We start from the raw sequence: 20557 nt of genomic DNA, 5'->3' as shown, positions 1-20557 counted from the left end.
CAGTCCTTCATCACCTTTACCCCTCGTGCAGGGTAGCCAACCGAAACTGTCTCTGCGTAACATTTGTGCCCTTGACTGTTTCCTCTCTCTGTTTTTCGCTCTAGCCTCGGTCCTAGCAGTGTCCAGGGGTCTTTATTGTGCTTGTGTGGGATAAACTAAGTATCTTCAGTTACCTTTCGTTTTTCTTTTCTTTTTCATTTTCACCTGATTTCTTTTACGCCTTGACTTTCCAGAAGTGCAGAGTAGAAAACGTAACAGTAATTCCGGCTAACCTCTCTGCCTTTCGTTTCACAACTTCCGTCTCACTCAGCTCATTCACAAGTGCCATTTGAAGAGCAATATTGAGCGCGAAATCTCTCCCCAGTGTAGGGTAGCACACCGGATTTCCCCCTCTTGTTAACCTCCCTTCCTTTCCCCTTTCCTCTGTCGCTCTTTTTGAGCGCAAAAGTCGCATCCTGTAGCTTGCACTGCATCGCCAAGTCACGGCGAGACGAAGTGCGCAACCTTTTCAACGTAGCGAAGTGTATTATAGCGCAGTGCGCATCGCTCCGGCGCCGAAACGCGTACTGACGGGATCAACCTCGGGCTAGCTCAAAGGTGCTCGCAGTCGCGTCGGTGCATGCAGGCGGGCCACGCTGTTTTCGGGGGTCGAGCCTCGCCCGCTTTGCACTCGCCGCTCTACTGGAGGAACACACGCAGCAACTGGCGGGCGGCCTTTTACCGCGAACCGCGTTCTGCGCGCGCGCGTCGCGCACATGTCACCGGGGGGCACGAGCCCGTGACGTCGCTACGGAAGAAGCAGCCGGTCGCAACACTTGCGGCTACCTGTATGGCAGCAACAGCTATACGTGCGCGTACAGGCGCGCAGTCTGCCGGCCGACGTGCCCCGCTCTTCTGCTGCACAGTTTTCTTTTTTTACCTGTCGTTCCTCGCTGGGATAGCGAGGAAAGCTGCGTGCGAGGCTACACACCGACCACGCGACCCCAACAGATGGCCGCAGCGCCGGCATTGTTTCCCGGGAACCCACGCAGTGCTGCGATGGCGACCGCCGGTTTGCACCGCGGACGAAGAAGATGCGGCCGCTCGTTCCGTTGACGCGACGGTGCCGCTCGACCAGCCGTTGCTGCCGGTGTGGTATAGTGCGCCCCCCGCTCCTCTTGAGCGCGGGTACGTACTCCTTCGACAAAGAACCTCAACGCGGGAGGAGTCCGCGATGGGACGCTGAGACGCTGGCGTGTGCGTCGCGAGACGACGTCGAGACGCCCTACGCCGTTTCCGGCCTCGAAGCCTTCTCTCATCGGGCACGTACCGCTTAGCCAACGTCGGCGTGATATGCGCACGCGGACTGGCGTTGCGTGGCATACGTCGACGAAGCCGCCCGCCGTTGCCGTGTCACTTTCCCTTCGCCGAAGTTATGCGACGGTGTGCATGCGCCTGTTTAGATAGATTTACGAGCTGCACGCGTCGCCGTGTAGCGGTTGCTGTGCCGCGCTTTCTCGTGTGATTTATTTATCCAGCACATCCCCTGCGGGCTGCAACAACTCGAAAGGCAGCGTCGGTCACGGATAATCTATTTTTTTGTGCAGTTTTCGCGGGAGCAGTGTTTTCTTACGAGGGACAAGACCGTGAGGTTCAAAATTTTCAGGCGCCGCTGTGAAGTGCCCTTGGAGTGTTGTAGGCGCAGTGCTCGTAAAAATTTGCATACGCGAAATGGAACAAAGGCTGATTGTGGTGCATATTGCGGGCAGCTAGCCTATCAGCGCGCAAGCTCCGGTTAAAGGTCGTGGTCTCTCTTCAACAATGCTGCCGTGTGCCGCATTCTGCTACGCCTGCAGCTCCGCCACTTGCCCTCCCTCGGCAGCCATCCATCAAGACCTTGTCAGACAGCTCCGGATACGTGAAGCATCTATCTGTCACCAGGATCTGTGAAGATTCGCCAGCACGTAAGGTGTTCGAACATGTGCTACGGTTACAGTGCGCTCAGCATGACGAAAATGGCACAGGTCGTCTGTTGCTACTGCTGCCGCTGCTGCCAGAGGGGCTGCTTTGTGTCCGTGTACAGCTACGCGTTCTGTCCCAAGGATCTGTGTTTGTGACGTGGTTGGCGACACTTGTCGTGTTTGCCGCCTGCCGTGTTCGAAATAGTGAATAGAGAAGGAAGAGAAAAAAAAATGGAGAACAAAGCGCAACAACGATCGTCGGTTTCGGGAAAACGAGCGGGAATGGCGTCGTCGTCTTCGTCTTCGTGGCGGAAGCGTCAGTTGGACAAGCTGGCCGCTCTGGTGGAATGTAGCCGGGTTCCCTCGAGGCAGGCCGGCCTGGTGACCGCGTGGGTCGCCGACATGATCCGGGAATCGTGCGGAGTGGTGGACACCGTGCCCGGAGCTGTCGTCGCCACGGTGAGTCACGTCAGCCGACGAAACGGGTCCGAAGTCGACGTCGAGGAAGTATAAGAGAGAGAGGGAGAGTTCCGTCGTTGATGAAGGTGCGCCGTCGTTTCGCTCGTTCATGCTACGAGCGTCCCTCGCCAATGGACCTTCGCTCGCAGGTCTAAACCTTCCTATACGTGAGAAAAAAAAAATTAGGGAGCGCGTTTTATATGATAAGACCCTGTCCGTCGCGCCACAAGCTGGCCGCGGCGACTCAGTTGTGGCGTCTGTCGACTGCTCTAAACATGCAGAAGTAGACCGCCGAAGAGCCAGCTGTCCTAGAATCTTAAAAAACAAGACAAGAAATAACCCCAAAAGGTTACAAATATAAGTAAGAAGGTCGGAAAATAATGAAATCACTAAAATGTCAAATGGGTACTGCTTACCCTGTCATCTCAGGATAGGGATGATATGTGATCTATCACAAGGACATTATTTTCTACAAACCACTTTTGGAGACATTGCTTCCATTTCGCGTTGAGGTGCTAGACCTGCGTAAGGGTGTGAGTAAATGGCATAAACGGCCTACAACTCGCACCCTTACACCCAAACAGGGCACAAGGATGGGGTTTTTAGATTCATTTACGTCCGTTTTCACCTTTAAGGGTGTAAATTATTTTACAGCGTCCTTCTTGAACGCACTGAAATAACGCGTATACCGACCGCTCTTGCGGCTCTGCAGGGGCATTGCGTCATGCAGTGAGCGATCGAGGATATCAGTTGCGCTCACCGGAAACAGCTGTCAGGTTTACCCCATCATAGAGCTTCACTTGCCCACATCACGTCCCCGAACGGAGATTTTTTTAAGTTGTACGTTTGTTTGTTCGCTTTTTGATCATGCTATGGGACACTGCATGTCTCTTGTGTGCGGTAACGTAACATCTACGTAATGAGACGCAGCCGCTGTCGGAATGAGTAATCCCGTATGCAAGCTTACCACGCTTCTCATTCTTATGCAGCTCGCCCTTTGTCTGCTGCTGAAAAAAGAAGTACTGAACGAAGAGCGTATACGAATCGGCGTATGTTTAGCGTGTCTATTATGATCGCCCGTGATAAAGTTGAAATCTCGTGAAGAGGCCAACCTTCTTCCATATTTTATTTTGTTTGGCATAAATTATATGTAAATATAAATGAAGTGATTCTTCCTTGGATCCGGGAGTTAACAGTTCGTTAGAACTGCAAGCGCATACAACGTACGCCTTGCCTGCACGTCCGCATGCAGTTTCCATAGGCTAGAAATTTCTCTTACGAACTATTCTAAAGTACAAGGTATTTTGTCAATACGAATCCTGATTTTTTTTGTGCGCTCCTATATTCAATCGCGAAAACTGTGACCTCTATTCCTGATGAGCAGCGAAAAATATGTAGTTATAATTAGGACAAAGGGAAAGAGGAATTACAAATAAAACGATGTGGACGAAAAATGCACAACGGAGCAAGCACGACGCATTAAATCGGTCTCGGCGGCTGCCGTTGCATGGCATATCGCTGAACACAAGCCATCGATGATCTATTGCTCTTTTGCAGAAAAAATGCGTCCAGTTAAAACAAGGTATTGTTTCTTTCTCGCTTACTGTCCTTGAATTTCCTTGATAGCCAATGTCAAAACAGTGTTAGCACTGTGCAGTGAGTTCCTTTTCTATCACATGGAGGCTGTTTAAGCAATTTGCGAGTTCGCGTACGCCGCTGGGAAAGAGCCGTATAAGTGTGAGCGGACGCCATTAGGTGACTGCCACTAGCTGGTACATTGCTCTCGGATGTTGTTTCTATTCCTCCTTTCTCTTACCCGCAATGTAGGGTAGCAAAGCGGACGCTCGTCTGTTTCACCTACCTGTCTTTCCACTTTTTGCTTTTTCTCTCTCTCTGAAGGATGACGACGTAGTGATTCTTTAGTTGAACGCTGGCACTGTTGTCTCTGCATTCTCGCTTTGTTTCTTATCAAATTCTGGGCGCTGCCGCTCCCTCGTTGCTGCAATGGACGAAGAAACTTCCGAGGTCCTTCGTGGCGCGAAGCCGTCCGGTCGACCTACGTCCAGGAAACGTGGCAGCGAGTCGAGCGACAAAAACGGCGAAGCCATCGACTTGGTCTCGGGACAGCTGCGACTCCTCGGACGATGACTTCAAGGTTGTCATGAGCAGAAAGGCAAAAAGAAAACTGCTGCGGGCGTCATCGCCAGCAAGTGCTTCAACCGTGAAAGATATGCAGCACTGGCCACACACTGTCCTCTTCTGCCTCGTGAATCATATGACTAACTTGCGGCTTCTGCACAGGCAGGTTCTTTCTTTGTTACTCGAGGGCATCGCACCGAATGAGATTAAGGACGTGAGAATAAACTCACGGAAGAATATCCTGGCTGTAGACGTTTTACATCGTAGCGCACTACAAAGTCCTCGGAATGTTATGGAAATCGACCACGTAAAAGTGCGAACAATGATCCCTACAGGCTATAGAGGCCCTGATGGCGTCATTTATGACGTCGACGTTTCTATTCCGGCCGACGACTTGTCAATATTAATAATGCCAACAACAGATGGAACTTTCATCACGCATCTCACCAGACTCGGAAACACACGCTGCGTGAAGCTTGTGTTTGAGGGAGGCTGCCTCACGTGAAAGTTGGCCATGTCCGCCACGCAATTCAACCTTAGATACCGATGCCCCTGCAATCTCAGAAGTTCTTTAAGATTGGGCATGTAAAAACAGTCTTTGTGAACAATGCCGCGTGCCCGCGCTGCGCCAAGTCGCATTCAGAAGACGCCGGCCGCATGACTGTCCTGAAGTGCCCTAATTGCCGTGATTCCCACAAAGCCTCGTCGAAGGGCTTCTGGAGGGTCCGGAAGGAATTCTAGGTTCTAAAGCGCATGGTTAGGGATAATTCAACACACAACGAGGCTGCCGCTACACTTAGGCGTTGACGGTATATAGCCTCCGAAGAGCGCAACGAAACGACGCAACAAGCAACACGCGGTCTTCCGCCAAAACGGCTGCTACATCAACGCGGAGCGCCACCATGAAAGATACCGCGAAAACGAAGAAAGTGGCAAGACTCGATCATCCAGCAGAGTGGCCCGCACTTCCAAGCTCACAACTTACCATGAAGACACCTCTGATACAGCCGCCATCGACACCCTCACAAACCGCTGATGCAGCGATACCTGATGATCGCCAGGTTATAATAATGTTGCGGTCACTGATGAATGCCACGCGTGTTCTACTCAGCAACATGAAAACCCCGTCGGCCCAGAGCGCGCTGGACCCTGGGTCCAGTGCTTGCGGCTCTAGGGTAAAGCAATGGCCCGCCAGATGCCATCGTTTCGAGAGGAGGTCCACAATGCACCTATCTTTCAATGGAACGTAATAGGGCTTAAGTCGAGTATGTTCAACTTTCGACTGTTTGTATTCATTAATTAGTTTCCCATTATTGTCATTTGTGAGCCAAACATGTCATCTCCCATCAGACTGTCCGGGTATGAGCGCATTATGTCCTCCCCCCACAGGTGATGCAGCAAGATTATTGTTTTTATACGCCTTGACTTGACGCATGTTCGTCATTCCGTGTCACTTGACAATGAAAACCAGCACGTGTGTTTGACTGTGAATTATCACCATCAAGTCGTCTAAACTGCGAGCGCTTGCGGGAAATTTTGACAACGACACCACCGTCGTGAGTGATCACTGGAGATTTCAATGTCCAACACTATCTCTGGGGAAGCTCCAAAGTTCACTCGAGGGGCAGAAGAAAGGTGTCCATTGCCTCTGAACGAGAACTTTGTTTGTTAAATTATGGAAGCCCCACCTATTTGCGAGGAACAGCGCATAGTAGCTGCCTCGACGTTAGCTATGTTTCGCATTCATTTAATCGAAGGGTTCCAGTTGCTTCTCGGCTTTGGACATGAAGGGAAGTGACCACATCCCAACTTGTCTTACGATTGAGGGGCTGACTAGCTCCAAGTTCTCCGGAGCCATCCAATGCACTGACTGGCTGAAATTTAAATCAATCATTTGCCACATTTCAGCGGATGATGGACACTGTGCTCACCGCTCTGAAATGGAAACTGATTGACGATGATGTGGTTTTTTCTACCACCTTCGAGCAGCATGTAGAACGACTGCGGGCTGTGATGGAAGCTATTAGATCAGCAGGTCTGACGATAAAACCGCAGAAATGTCATTTCGGCTTTCGCGAGCTTCTTTTCCTCGGCCATGTCGTCAGTTCAGAAGGCGTTCGCCCGGACCCTGAGAAGACTGCGGCAGTCGAGAAATTTCCAAAACCAGCCCACAAAAAGGCTGTTAGACGATTCTTAGGACTTTGCGCCTACTACAGACGCTTCGTCAAAAAATTTTCAACGATCGCCGAACCACTAACGCGGCTAACAAAGGAAGACGCGCCTTTCGTCTGGTTCAATGAGCAAGAACTGTAACGCACAGTTGAGTGACGCTACTTTAATAACTTTACGTTGGGCGAACTTGTGCCCGACAAACAGCTAAGCGAGAGCCTCGCTAAAACGTCCACAGTCTCTTTCGCCGCAGTCCCGCACTTCTTCTTCTTCCCTCGTATCCCGCGCTCATAGCACGGGACATATATATATATATATATATATATATATATATATATATATATATATATATATATATATATATATATATATATATATATATATCAGGGGCGTAGCCAGGGGGGGGGGGCTTATGGGGCTTCAGCCCCCCCCCCCCCCGAAATTTTTTCGTGCTGTCCATGCACCGCCGACCAAAGCGACCCCCGGCGCCGGAAATCACTCTGGATTTTGTCTAGAAAGTCTTTTTGACGCTCGAAAAGTCATTTAACCGCGAAGATTGCAAACTCGGGCTGTATTCCGTGGCAACGCCCATACACCGGGAGTCACATAACGCCAAGCAGTCCCATCCGAGCAGAAAGTTTCAAGGGCGCTTTGATGGTGAGCGGGCTCGCCGCGGCATCTCACTGAGGGCATGGAATTTATGGAGCGCATGCATATCAACTGCGAAACTTTATGGGTATAAATCTCATAAGCTCTTGATGTGAAAGGTGCATTGACATTTCGAAAGTTGTGCTTTAGATTTTCAATTGCGGAACTTTGTGGGTTTAATGTTGCTATAAACATTTGACGCCAAAGGGCTATTGACTTTTCTAAAGTCTTACATCGGAACATACAACGAGACAAGCCAAATCAACACACTAGCAGACGAGTTGACAAAGCAGGCAGCGAGGTCCAATGAGACGAAGCGTTGGGGTGGTTCATTTGTGCCGTCATGTCACATAAAAAAATATCAACATTTTTTTTAAACCTACGCCAGAACATCCATGTCAAGACACTAAAGCCAGCCAAAGTAACTACGTTCTTATTTATTTTTTCTACTTTGACTTTTATTCGCGAGGACACATTGAGCCTCTTCAATTCTTTTTTTTTTTTGTTCTCGCTACCCTACCCGCGGGCTGCCAGAGCAAGCCAGAGCGCATATGTTTTTTTCGTATGGCCACGACCACCGTGCGGTGCACTTCGGTGCGCGTTCGGTTTGCTCTGGCCGAGTGGATTTTCACCGGACAAAGTGTTGGACGCTTTCTGGCTAGCAGACAAGAAAGAAAAAAATGGTCGCTCGCCGCCATCACTGTGGGGACTCGAAGGATTGCACCGCATTCCTTGAGCGGAACCTTTCCGGAAAGTCTTGTTTCGCCGCTGTAGGATACTGAGCAGTATGCGTATGGTTCTCAGTGGACCAAGCGTCTCATGTTTTCTTCGGTATTCCTTCCGTAGCCCCATTAGGTGCCCGAAGTAGGCATTAGATTCTGGCCAACATACTTTCCTATGTGTTCTTTTTTTTTTCATTTGGTGCCTCCGCCTCACAGAAAAAAAATACATTGTTGTGGCGCAGCGAATTGTCGCACGGTGAAAGTTCGATTTTGATACTTCTTTTGCGGAAAGTATGGGCGACGGGACGCTTCAGTTGCCGGATACGCTTATTATATTATTGCGAAAGCAATTATATGGACACTCCAGGCGCATTCCTGCCATCGCCCTCATGTTTCGTATAAAGTCCAAGGGTGATAACATCGTGACGACGCGCTGCATGCTGTATGTGCGAGTGAAAGCGTAGGAGGGGAGGCGGAATGGGTGAGCCGACGATGGTGGCTCAGTCTTGTGTGCGCAAAGGAGAAAAGCGGGGAGCAAGCGCGCCGCCTTCCGTCGCGCGCAATACATCGGGGGGAGTGGATGGAATGGGGGCGGAATCTAGGATTCTGTGAATCTATGATTGTGCAACATCATTATTTGCCTTGTTTGACGCATTATATACAGTTACTTCTTCTTACATACATAGACTCATTGGAGACTTATACGTATACTTAAATATCTTGTTGCGAGGTTTTGTGTATACATGCAGTGAACTTTGTTTCCAGTGACATTTTTTGTCCTTTATCAAGCCGTATTTTCGCATTTCTAATGTACGAGGGCGAGTCAAATGAAAGTGAGCCTACCCTAACCGCACAATAATGGTTCGGTTCATTATCTGCGAGGCATGCGCGTAGGAGAACGGCATGTCTCATTAGCAAAAGTGACACGCAGGTGTGAAGGTAAATGTTCTTTAATGCTCTCATACACTGGGTTGAATATGGTGGCGTCACATAATAGACACTTCAAAAGTTGAACAGCTCGGTGTCGCGAAGTTTTTGACAGCTGAAGGTGTTTCCAAAACAGAAATTAATCACCATATGACTGCCGTGTACGTTGAACACTGCATTTCATTGACCACTGTGAAGCATTGGAGCAAACGGTTCAAAGGACGTTGCAAAGACATTCCAAGACCAGGCCAAAACCATCGTGCAATCACCCCCCACACAATTTCAAAGGTTCATGAGCTGCTGAAGCAAGAACGGAGGATAAGCGTCGATGAACTGGCAGACCGTCTGAACATCAGTCACGGTTCGGTTCACGCCATAATTCATGAGCTTCTCGGTTATCGGCTCTTTGTTGCGCAATGGATCCCCAAGATTTTTATCCATCGCGAGAAGACGGAGAAGTTTCGCGCTGCCTTGACTCATCTGATCTGGTATCACAATGAGCATGACTACTTCTTGTTTGCAACTGTGATCGGGGACGAAGCTTGGTGCCACTACTACGAGCCTGAAACCCGACGGCAAAGCTTACAGTCGAAACATTCGAATTTACCACGCCCAAAGAACCTAAAGGCCATCATTTCCGCTGGAAAGGTGTTGTTGACTTTTTTTTCGATCGACAGGGTCCATTACTGATAGACTTTGCTAAATCTTGAGAGGCTATCAATTGTTTCCGATATTTTGAAACGCCAGAACGGCAGCGTGTCGCAATCAAGAACGAACAACGAGGAAAATTGACGAATGGGGTCATCTTGTTGCACGACAATGCCTGTCCCCACGTCGCTTATGTGGTTTATTTATTTTATTTATTTATTTATTAGTTACCTGCATCGCCCCGTAGGGCATTACAGCAGGGAGGTTACAAACTTGAATCAATACATCAACAAATTAGTTCAATGCGTGGTAAAAAGCATCATTTTCTGTAATATATGCAATGGTCGATGGCAAACTGTTCCAATCTCGAACAGTTCTAACAAAAAAAGAATAACGGAAGACGTCACCCCTACAAGAAAATTCCCTGACCTTCAAACAGTGGTCAAGTCGCCTAGATATATAGTGTGGTGCCTGGATATATTTATCGCGGATTATGCCTGTTTTAGAATAATAAATATCGTGGAAAAATTTTAATCTAATATGCCTCCTACGATCCTTCAGCTCTTGCCATTTAAGTTTAAGTTTGCTTTCTGTCATGCTAAGCTGCCGGCTATAATTACCAAGAACAAATCTAACTGCCCTATTCTGGATTTTTTCTAATTTGTTTATAAGCTCAGATGTGTGTGGGTCCCAACAAACACATCCATATTCAAGTATTGAACGTACATGACTAAAGTACAACTGCGTCTTCAAGTTACTCGGTAAATGACTAAAATTGCGCCGCAAGAATCCCAAAACTGATGCTGCCTTATTTCCAATATAGTTAACATGCTTGTTCCATCGTAAATCAGAAGTAAAAAACACACCTAGATATTTAAATTCCTTGCTTACTTTTAGAGTTGAATCATGAATTCTATACCTATAGGGATGATTAGCTCGTTTTCTTGTAAAGGTGACGTGAACAGTCTTATTTATATTTAACGACATATCCCAACGCACACACCAGTCTGCGATAGTGTTTAGGTCAACTTGCAGGATTTGTGAATCGGAAATGGCATCTATGACTCTGTAAACAACACAATCATCGGCAAACATCCTGAATGAAGACTGTATACCAACTGAAATATCATTAATATACAACAAAAACAATAGTGGCCCCAACACTGAGCCTTGGGGAACTCCCGACGTAACTGACGCATATTGCGAAGATATACCGTTCAGAACCACAGCCTGTTTCCGCAATGACAAATATTCGGCAATCCACGCTATTATTTTACCATCCAAGTTATAAGCTTTTAATTTGGAGAGTAGGAGACTGTGTGCGACTACATCAAACGCTTTACTGAAATCAAAAAAAACGCAGTCCACAACTTGTTGCTTATCAACTGCCGAGGCTAAATCATGAATAAACTCTACCAACTGTGTATTGCACGATAAACCACGCCTGAAACCATGTTGGCAGGGACTTAGGAGATTATGCTTAGTTAAGTGGGCCATAACACAACTGTATATTACATGCTCCATAATTTTGCAGGTTATACTAGTTAAGGAAACGGGCCTGTAGTTCTGAACGGAGTTACGCACCCCACTCTTATGTATGGGCACGACTCGCGCTAACTTCCAATCATCTGGCATATCAGTTTCATTGAGGGACTTCTGAAACATCCGGACGAAATAAAAGCATAACGCGTCCGCACAGTTCCGTATGATAGCGGCAGGAATGTCACCAGGGCCGCATGCCTTAGCCTGGTTCACATCTTTTAATAATTTACGGATACCATCGACACAAAAGGTAACTTCTGGCATGGGGTCTATTTCAGCAGGTAATTCAAAACAGACAGTACGTGAGCTAGACGGCAAGAAGACAGATGAAAAATAACGGCTAAAAATTTCAACTTTAGACTCATTATCATGAATAATAGTTTCCTCATTTTTCAAAGCAGGTATTGATCTGTTGTCTTTGCCATTACGCTTCACATACCTCCAAAATTCTTTGGTATCCCTGACAAGTCTTTCTCCTAGATTAAAGAAATAGAAGTCCTTAGCGATGTCGGACTTTTGCCTAAATTCAGTTTTTGTTGCTTTTAGCAAGGCCAAATGCTCTGGCGAATTAGACGCCTTATATCTTTGATAGTTTCGTCGCTGTCGTCGAACAAGGGCACGTAACTCTGTGTTAAACCAGGGTTTGTCTCGAGCTCGCCTACTTGATATAACTCGTGATGGGACAAAATTTTCTCGTAGTTCGAACAATTTCAATTTGAAGGTATTCCATAGTTGTTCGATATCTAGATTATCTGCGAGTGCATCAAAAGTTGGAAAGAACGACTCGAAAGCAGCGCTAATCGCCTCGTAGTTGGCCCTGCTGTAGGCATAAATCTTTCGACTGGCAAAGCTGGCAAAGTTCAAGTGCGAAACGCTGCAACATCCGCCATACAGTTCAGACCTGTCACCTTGCGACTTCTACATTTTGGGGCAACCGAAAAAACAGCTCAAGGGAACCAGATACAGACTTTTTGAAGCAGCAACCCAAGGAGTTTTATAAGACGGGAATCACGCAACTCGTTAGTCAATAAAACAAATGTCTAAATTCTCATGAAGACTACTTTTAAATAAAGTACCCCGTTGTTGGCTCATTCATTTGACTTGCCCTCATATATCTTGCAGAACTCCTGCCTTTTACACGTGCTCTTTGTCGCGACTATAACTTCGGTGCAATTACTCACGATACACGACAAGGGACAGCTACTCGTGCGTAATACATTGGAACAAACGACAGCGTCATTGAGATTTTTCACTGGCCATTGCATATATACAAGAATGTAAGCACGGTTCTCGAATGACAAAGTTTCATTAACATATTTGTCCTCAACTTGTTCAGTTCATTGCCTTTTAATTTTTCATATCAGCGGCATGCACTGCTTGCCTGGTTTCGAACTGATATAGTTCTAAAGTTCGTGTGATATTTTCTTTACTTAATAAATAGACAAAAACATGGAAGCATTGACGTCAGTTATGTTGGGCACAATTTTTGGCACATACGAGTATAATATTTCATGAAAAAATACATATTTTACTTGTATTTACAGAGCGTAGCTTTCAAGAATTCGTTTGCAGCATTTTTGGCAATGACAATGCAGTTATTATTCATGTATTTGATCCCTCGATAAATTGTTTAAGAGGAAGCTTTAGCTCGGGCCCAATCCGACGCGGCCTATTCAAATACTTGTAAAACGCAGAAACGCTTTTCTGAGATAATGCTGCCAATCGCTTTTATTGAAATTGGTTGCATTTGAGAGAGAAAGTTAAATCCTAGTGTCTGTTGGAAACAGAACTTCGATTTAGGGCCTGAATTTTGTTTAAAATATTTTGGAAAATTCAAAAGTTTGAAAAAATAGAAGCACGACGTTTACAAACTAATAGCTATGCATGAAGAACAGATATTGCGGTTCTGTAAACGGCATTTATTATAACAGTCAAAGCGGACAAGTTTGCTATGTCAATTTTTATCTTACGTGAATTACGTTACGTTACGTTGTGTACAAGGGTTCTGCAAAAGCCGTATTTCCACGGTACTAAATTTTATTGAGATTCATGTGTAACATATCTATTTTGTCCGCTGTAGATGTACTATTAGATGCAATTCACAGAATTGTGATATCATTTTTCATTGTTGAGTCACGGAGCTTTAAACTTGATAGTTTCGCTTTCTGAAAATTTTCAATTTTGGCCAATTTTTAATAAATAATTAACCACCTAAATGAAAAATTCGAAGCCATTAGTCACTAGAATTAAACTTTTTCTTTTAAATGCAACAAACCTCCTCAAATTCGGTGAAGTGGTTGCAGGGAAAAACGAATTCCCCTTCTACATGTACTTAAATAGGAGCACCCGAGCTAAAGCTTCCTCTTAAGGAGGAGGCTGAGCTGCAACGTGCAGCTATATATATATATATATATATATATATATATATATATATATATATATATATATATATATATATATATATATATGTTGGGCAAGTGGCGTAGCCCCCCCCCGAACAAAATTTCTGGCTACGCCACTGATATATATATATATATATATATATATATATATATATATATATATATATATATATATATATATATATATATATATATATATATATATATATATATATATATATACACCTGCCATTACGATGAATCGTCATACAAATTGACATGTCTCTGTAGGCCCCATGTTCTCGTCGCGCATGATTTTCGCATTTAGTTGCTCTTAACTGGAGCAACTAACCGCCCTTAACTTGTCCATCTATTTATTTCCCTGGTTCTTACCAGCGCTGCTGGCTGCATTTATTACCGCAACCAGCCACAAGGTAACCGCTGTCGGGTGTTTTAGCACAGTTATGCAAGTCCACACGGGCAATATGTAATGCATGCAGCGCTTCTTCGGTTTTCAGCTGACTCCCTCCGTGAATCCTGTCGGCTAGTTCTCAAGCACAATGCGCGTTCGGTGAAGGTAGGCCTGTCGTGGGGAGGGAAGCGGTGCTTCTTTTTCAAGTACTATACTGCGCAGTCAGTAGTCAGCTTTGCGCAAACATATCAGTATACCCGCTTATCGATGAACCAGCGCGTCTACACGTTCAGTCGCTGTGAGCTTTCTGAACGGGAGGTCACCACGGTTTCCTTCTGAGTCTCAATGACCTTGTTTGCATGGCATTCCAAGTGCAGGGTAGCTAACGGGACGAGCCCTTGGTAAACGTCCCTGCCTCTCTCTCTCTCTCTCTCTCTCTCTCTCTCTCTCTCTCTCTCTCTCTCTCCCTTCCGCTACAGCTGCAGTAGCGGCTGACGTCCCAAGAGCCGTTGACGGTCGAATTGATCGGGAACCCGTCGCGTCTTAGCGACGCGAGTTCAAAGGTCGTGGTCAGCATATATGCTACGTCGAACTGCCAGTTGAAACGCTGTGTGCAATCGCGTGGGGCATCTAGTGTTACCGAAGGGGCCGAGAATAAGCGTGAAAGCAGGTCAGGCGCGCGTCTTTCAGTCGCATTTTTGTGCAATTCTGAACCTATGGAGAGACTGGGAGAACGAGAGCGGGACAGAGAAATTAAAAGATGAAAGGCAGAGGGACTAACCAGAGCACAGTGTACCACTGCTCAAAAAAAAAAAAACGCTCTACTAGCGCTTTTATAGAGCTGACGTACGAGTGCATTATGTTTCACGGAAAGATATAGTACTCAAAAGGAACAATTGCGGGCGCTCACGGATTCTGCCGGTTAGGCTAGCACTGGCTCCCGCGGACTGGCACGTCCACCTCCTTCTCACCACCTCGTGTATCTCCATTCATATCATGCCAAGTCAAATTACGCCGTTAAACGTCCAAAGCGACGCATATATAGGCTACGAGACGCCCTATACAGATGACGGTGTCCGGATTAATGTTGAAAACCAGGGTTTCCTTACTGCGCGCTTAAAAAATAAAGGAGAAAAACAAAAGAAATACATTAGCGTTTCTAGCCTTTTGCCGTCTTCGCGAATGCCTCGACTACGAATCGAACCCTCGGTCACGTGCTACGCGTCAGAACGCCGTAGCCATCGAACCGACGACGCGGCGGGCGTGTTCGCATTCGATAAAAAACCGTCAAGTCTTTCCTCGCATACCCAGCTGTCGCCTTTTTTCGCCAACGCGACGAATAATCGATTTGTGATTGTAATCCATCGCGTGTGCGCTGCGCGTACAATAGGGACCCATGGTCTGCGACAGCCTTTGTGTTTAGACAAGAGTCCCGTCGAGCGTTTGGAGAAGCGGTGGTTGCGAGCATCGCAGCACTTATCGATTAAAGATGGCGGCTTCTACCCCGTTAACGAGCGTGCGACGAGCGCTTTCAGCAATGCGTCCCATCTGCACCACTCCCGAGCAAGACATTAGTTTTGGTCTTTTTTTTTTCCTTTCTTTTTTCTCATGGTTAAATCACCAGTATAGGGGCCACCTCGACGTTGGCCTTTCAAGGTACGGCGACGTGCTATTTGTAGGAACGACGCCTCATCTTTTGTTAACCTGCTTCGTTTGTCGTGCTAACTTTGCCATTTCTGCTAGCAGGTTATGGTTATGCGCGTCATTTGTATCAAGCTAACGGCAGGCTTAAAATAGGCAGTGGCGAAACCTTAAATGGCTACTCAATATTCAAGAGCGCGCTTCTATAGCGGCCGTTCTTTTCGAGAAGGTTATGAGCATGAACGTTTATAGTTTCCGAAATGAGACCCCCCCACCCCCCGCTCCCTTTTCCCGAGTTGTATTTCTTGTTTGCTTGTTTTTGTTTGAACGAGTAATGGTTCGTTCTAATATTAGCACATCTGATGGTGGCATAATCGAGATAGAGCCCTTACGGCTGGTTTCATCGCTCATGCGGCGTGCCAGAAATGCTCAATATTGGGGCGGATCGGCTTGGGAAAGCTGGACTGTGCAGTACCTCGTCCAATTAGTTAATAGTTTTGCAATAAGAATTGATTTGCTTGTTTGAGCAGTTCAATGTAGCGAGTCTCTAAAAAAAGGTTACATTACAATGGAAGTAAATTTTTTTCTATTAACTGAGCGCCTCTCTAAGAACATCAAGAAATAAGCAAATTTTTTCAGGTATAGGATTGCTACATTATAACTAGAGACCGGAAGTTTGGGAACTAAAAGTACTGTTTTATGCACCTATAACAGGTACTAAATCTGTCGTTTGCGGCATACAAGGGGCCAAAGAGTGTTTCTCAGGCACGCTATAGGCTCAAATAAGGAGAGCTTTCACTATGCACTTGAGGATAACTTCGTTTTCTACGGAAAACAGCCCACTAAACTCGTGTTTTATCAAATTAATTTTTATTTTCTCGTTAAAATGGAATGATGCAAGTTGCGTAGGTTACAAGATCTATATAAACTTTAATGTCTCCAGACAACCACGAGAAGAAGTTGTGAGAGCTGTGACCCACAAGGCAGCATCTCAAGATATTCGTGTTTCACGTTGCACCTTTATCACTGAGTATTGGTGTGTATGCAGAGAAAGAACGCTCGACATCCACCAAAGTTAGCGGAACTTATCTACGCCAGGGAGAAAGCGGACAGTATAAGAAAGAAAGGGATGTTAACCGGTCAAAAGTCTGGTTGGCTACCCTACGCTGGGTGAAGGGAGAATGGAGAGAGAGGGAGAGAGGAGAGAGAGGGGGTGTATAGAGAAGTGCACGGACAGTACTAGAGTCAAAGCCCCTCGTTCAAACCAGACGTTCTCAGAAAGCACAAAAGTGCCTTCAGTGCCTTCTGAGTCGATGATACGTGGGTACGGTGTTCTAGTACTCTCTGTTCACTCAGAAAACGATCATCTGGTCTCCTGAATATGTTGGGCATAGAATGTCTTTATGCTTGAGATTGAGGACAGCGACACAATAAGTGGTCAATGTTCTCGCATCCGCAAACATCACATGCAGGAATGTCAGCTATTCTAATTAGGGATGAATAAGTTTTCGTGAAGGCAGCTCCCAGCCACAACCGACAGAGAGAAGACGCTTCGGGTCAGTGCATTCCAGCCGGAGGTCCGAGTTGCAGCGAAGGGGGTTTAGTCTGTAGGCTTTGGGCGTGCGTTGTATTTGCGGTATTGCACCCTGCTAAGGAGAGTGTTCGTGCTAGAATGCGAAGTTGTCTCGCAGCGTCGGTACTTCAGAGAGGAATGGGGACACAGCGGTCTTCTTGTTTGACGTCCAAGGTGCCTTAACTGCGACATCATTTCCAATGATACTGCAATGACCTGGTATCCATATAAAAGGGATAACATGGCCATTTGCTCTCAAGTGATGGACAAGTTACACGATTTCGCAGGTCAGCTGATGGTAAGTTCCATGTCGGGGAAACGACTCGTCTCATTATTTGCTCAGGCGAGTATAAGGTTTATTATGCAATGGAACTGCGCTGGGATTATAAGTCGATTAGCAGAACTTAAATTATTTCTGAAAGATACGTGCGTTCCAGTTTTAGCCCTCTCGGAGGCTGGCCTACCAAGCGGGAGATCTTTAACTGGATATGTCGCCCATAAGAATTGCAGCATAAAGTCATTTCCCGCGGGAAGCGCTGCCCTTTACATACGAAGAGAGATTCCTCATGTGGCTTTGAACGTCACCGATCTTTGCACCGATAGTATTGAGGTAGCGGCTGTGAGGATACGTCTTGGCTTCCGAACTCTTTCTATTGCATCCGTATACGTGTCTCCGCGGAAGAAGGTAGCAATGGACTTGTTTCTGCAGCAGCTTTGTGACCGTTGCCCAGCGCCCCGAATTATCTGCGGGGACTTCAACGCCCATCACTCTCTCTGGGGTGACAGGAACACAGATTCCCGCGGACGCAAACTTGTAGAAGTTATCGATAGTTTGGACTTGTGCGTGGCCAATGACGGAAGTCCCACTTTCTTCCGGCCTCCAGCCTCAGCCACATCAATAGACCTAACCTTGCATTCATCTGACGTCCGCGTGAAGTGGTCAACTGCACCTGACCGCATGGGAAGTGATCACTATCCAATTTTTGTGTTTACTGCCGACTTCCATTTGCGCGACTCTAAAATTAGCCATGTTGTTAATTGGGACAAATACAGGGAGCAACTTGCCTGTGTTTCTGGTGATGTGATTGACAAAATGATTTCTGGTAAGATGGCTGCTACCACAGCGGTCAAGTTGCCTACTCATTTTCCGACTCCGGATTTAAAACTCAGGAACCTTTGCGCCGCGCGCAGAAGGGCGGAGCGACAACTGATGCGGAAGAAGGATGACAGATCCTTGAAGACGACCTTCAATAGGCTTAACTCTGCCATTCGACGCCATACGAACAAGCTCTGTAGGTCGCAGTGGGCGTCCTTCTGCGCTAGCTTGACGGTTTTCTCACCGATGACGAGGATTTGGCGAGTCATTGGCAGTCTTGCTGGTGATTCTCGACCTAGTAGACCTTTTGAAGCGCTTGCACTGCGCAAGCAGAAACCTCTCGTGTGCTTGGCAGAGGAATTTGCAGATGCATTTGTAAGTGCAAGTTCAGGAATTCCTCCCTGCACTCCACCTGCAACATCTACGTCTGTGATGGACGCCCCGTTTACACTTCGAGAGCTACAGACAGCACTCAGCGGCCTGCGGCGTCGATGTGCACCAGGTCCTGACGGCATCACCAACCAGATGATGCAGAACCTACCTCTGGAACACCGAAAGATGCTTCTAAGCTATCTCAATCGAGTGTGGGAGACTGGCGACGTTCCTCCTTCATGGAAAGTGGCTCGCGTTGTCCCAGTGCTGAAGCCCGGCAAAGAAATGACAGACTTGGCCTCGTATCGTCCTGTATCACTGACGTCGTGCGTGGCTAAGCTTATGGAGAAGCTGGCAAGTAAGCGTTTATCTTGGTGGCTCGAAGATAGAAGGGCTCTGCCAACATGCATGACTGGATTCCGAACAGGTTTAAGCGCGCAAGACAGCGTCTTGGACTTGATAAGCCATATTGAACATCATAGAGCTTTCGGCCTTTCAACACTAGTTATTTTCCTAGACGTATCAAAGGCTTATGATACCATCCTTCAGAGCTCAATACTAAATAGTTTGCAGGCCATGGGCGTACAGGGTTATCTTCTGCGCTTCATTCACTCATTTATCAGTGATCGGAAAATTCAAGTGCAGTTAGGAAGTACCACAAGCACCGAAAGGGTGGTATCGCGAGGTGTACCTCAAGGAAGTGTTCTTTCCCCAACGCTCTTTAACGTTGCAATGGCTGGTCTTCCCGCTGAAGTGCAAAAACATTGCAGGCATGTCCATATGTCGATATACGCGGACGACATCTGCCTTTGGTTAACCGGATATCAACACAAGCGTTTAGCTCTGATAGCTCGACAGGCATTACTTTCAGTTCAAAATTACCTTCAAGGTGTGGGGTTGACTCTCTCGGTGGAAAAATCTGGCTTCATAATGTTTCCAGGTAGAGGAAGAAGGTATGCGCGGCTGAAGATAGACCTTAATCAATCTTGTCTTCGACAATTTAAACACAAGCGCTTTTTGGGCGTCATTATCGACTACCGCCTACAGTGGCGACGAGCTGTGGACTCGGTTGTGACATCGATATCTTCGCGTCTCAATGTAATCCGTAGAGTTGCAAGTGAGCAATGGGGAAATCACCCTTCTTCAATGATCAGGTTGCACGATGCACTAGTGACGAGTCGAATAATGTATCAGCTCCCTTTAATTTCGCCATCGATATCACAGCTGGAACGACTTGAGGTTCTGCACAGAAAGGGCCTAAGAAGGGCTCTTGGCGTTCCGCAGACTGCTCCTAACAATGCAGTACTTTATGAATCTCTATCGAGACCTCTTAGCTTAGTCGCTTCACAAAGGTTATTGATGCAAATTGGCCGCCTCAAACAGACGGCAGCTGGCCGAGCCCTTCTACAGCGCCTTCGAAAGAGATCCGAGTCCCGAGCGTACTTGGCCCTTAATACTCTTGGTTACCTGGGTCTTGACGCTAGAGGTCGAATTAAGAGGTCGAAACCACCTTGGTCTTTCGCGAGCCTCGATAGTTCGTTGGCAGTTCCTCACGTTCGTGCTAAGCGGAGTTCTCCTTTGGCAGCAACGCGTTCGCTCGTACTGGAACATCTTGAAACGGAATATGCACGTCACCTTCAAATTTTTACTGATGGCTCTGTGGACAAGGTCAGAGGATCTAGTGCAGCTGCTTTTCACATTCCCTCTTTGAACTTTGATTGGTCCGTTCGCTTCACTGCAGTCGTGTCCTCCACAACGGCCGAAAGCGTTGCCATTGAGGCAGCTCTCAAAAAGCTACGGTTTTGTACGCCTCAACCTGTGGTCATTCTTACAGATTCGAAATCCGCCCTTCAAAGGTTAGAGCACGGATTCCCTACTGATGCCTTAT

General features: G+C 46.8%; 1 protein-coding gene across 3 annotated transcripts in view; it reads left to right on the top strand.

The window, feature by feature from the left end:
• Positions 1–20557, top strand: part of LOC135910746 (pleckstrin homology domain-containing family G member 5-like) — a 747540-nt gene that overhangs the window by 169781 nt on the left and 557202 nt on the right. The window contains exon 1 of one of the 3 annotated variants that reach the window (XM_065442818.2): positions 836–2399. The exons of the other annotated variants lie outside the window; for them this stretch is intronic. Coding sequence (XP_065298890.1) covers positions 2172–2399 — 228 coding nt within the window. The 5' untranslated portion in view covers positions 836–2171. Of the gene's footprint in view, positions 1–835; positions 2400–20557 lie in introns of those variants that run through there. 3 annotated transcript variants of the gene reach the window in all.

Source organism: Dermacentor albipictus, chromosome 2 (genome assembly GCF_038994185.2).
Source record: "Dermacentor albipictus isolate Rhodes 1998 colony chromosome 2, USDA_Dalb.pri_finalv2, whole genome shotgun sequence".
Taxonomy (NCBI): domain Eukaryota; kingdom Metazoa; phylum Arthropoda; class Arachnida; order Ixodida; family Ixodidae; genus Dermacentor; species Dermacentor albipictus.
Note: the sequence above shows the minus strand (reverse complement) of the source record. Positions and strands in the feature narration are given on the sequence as shown.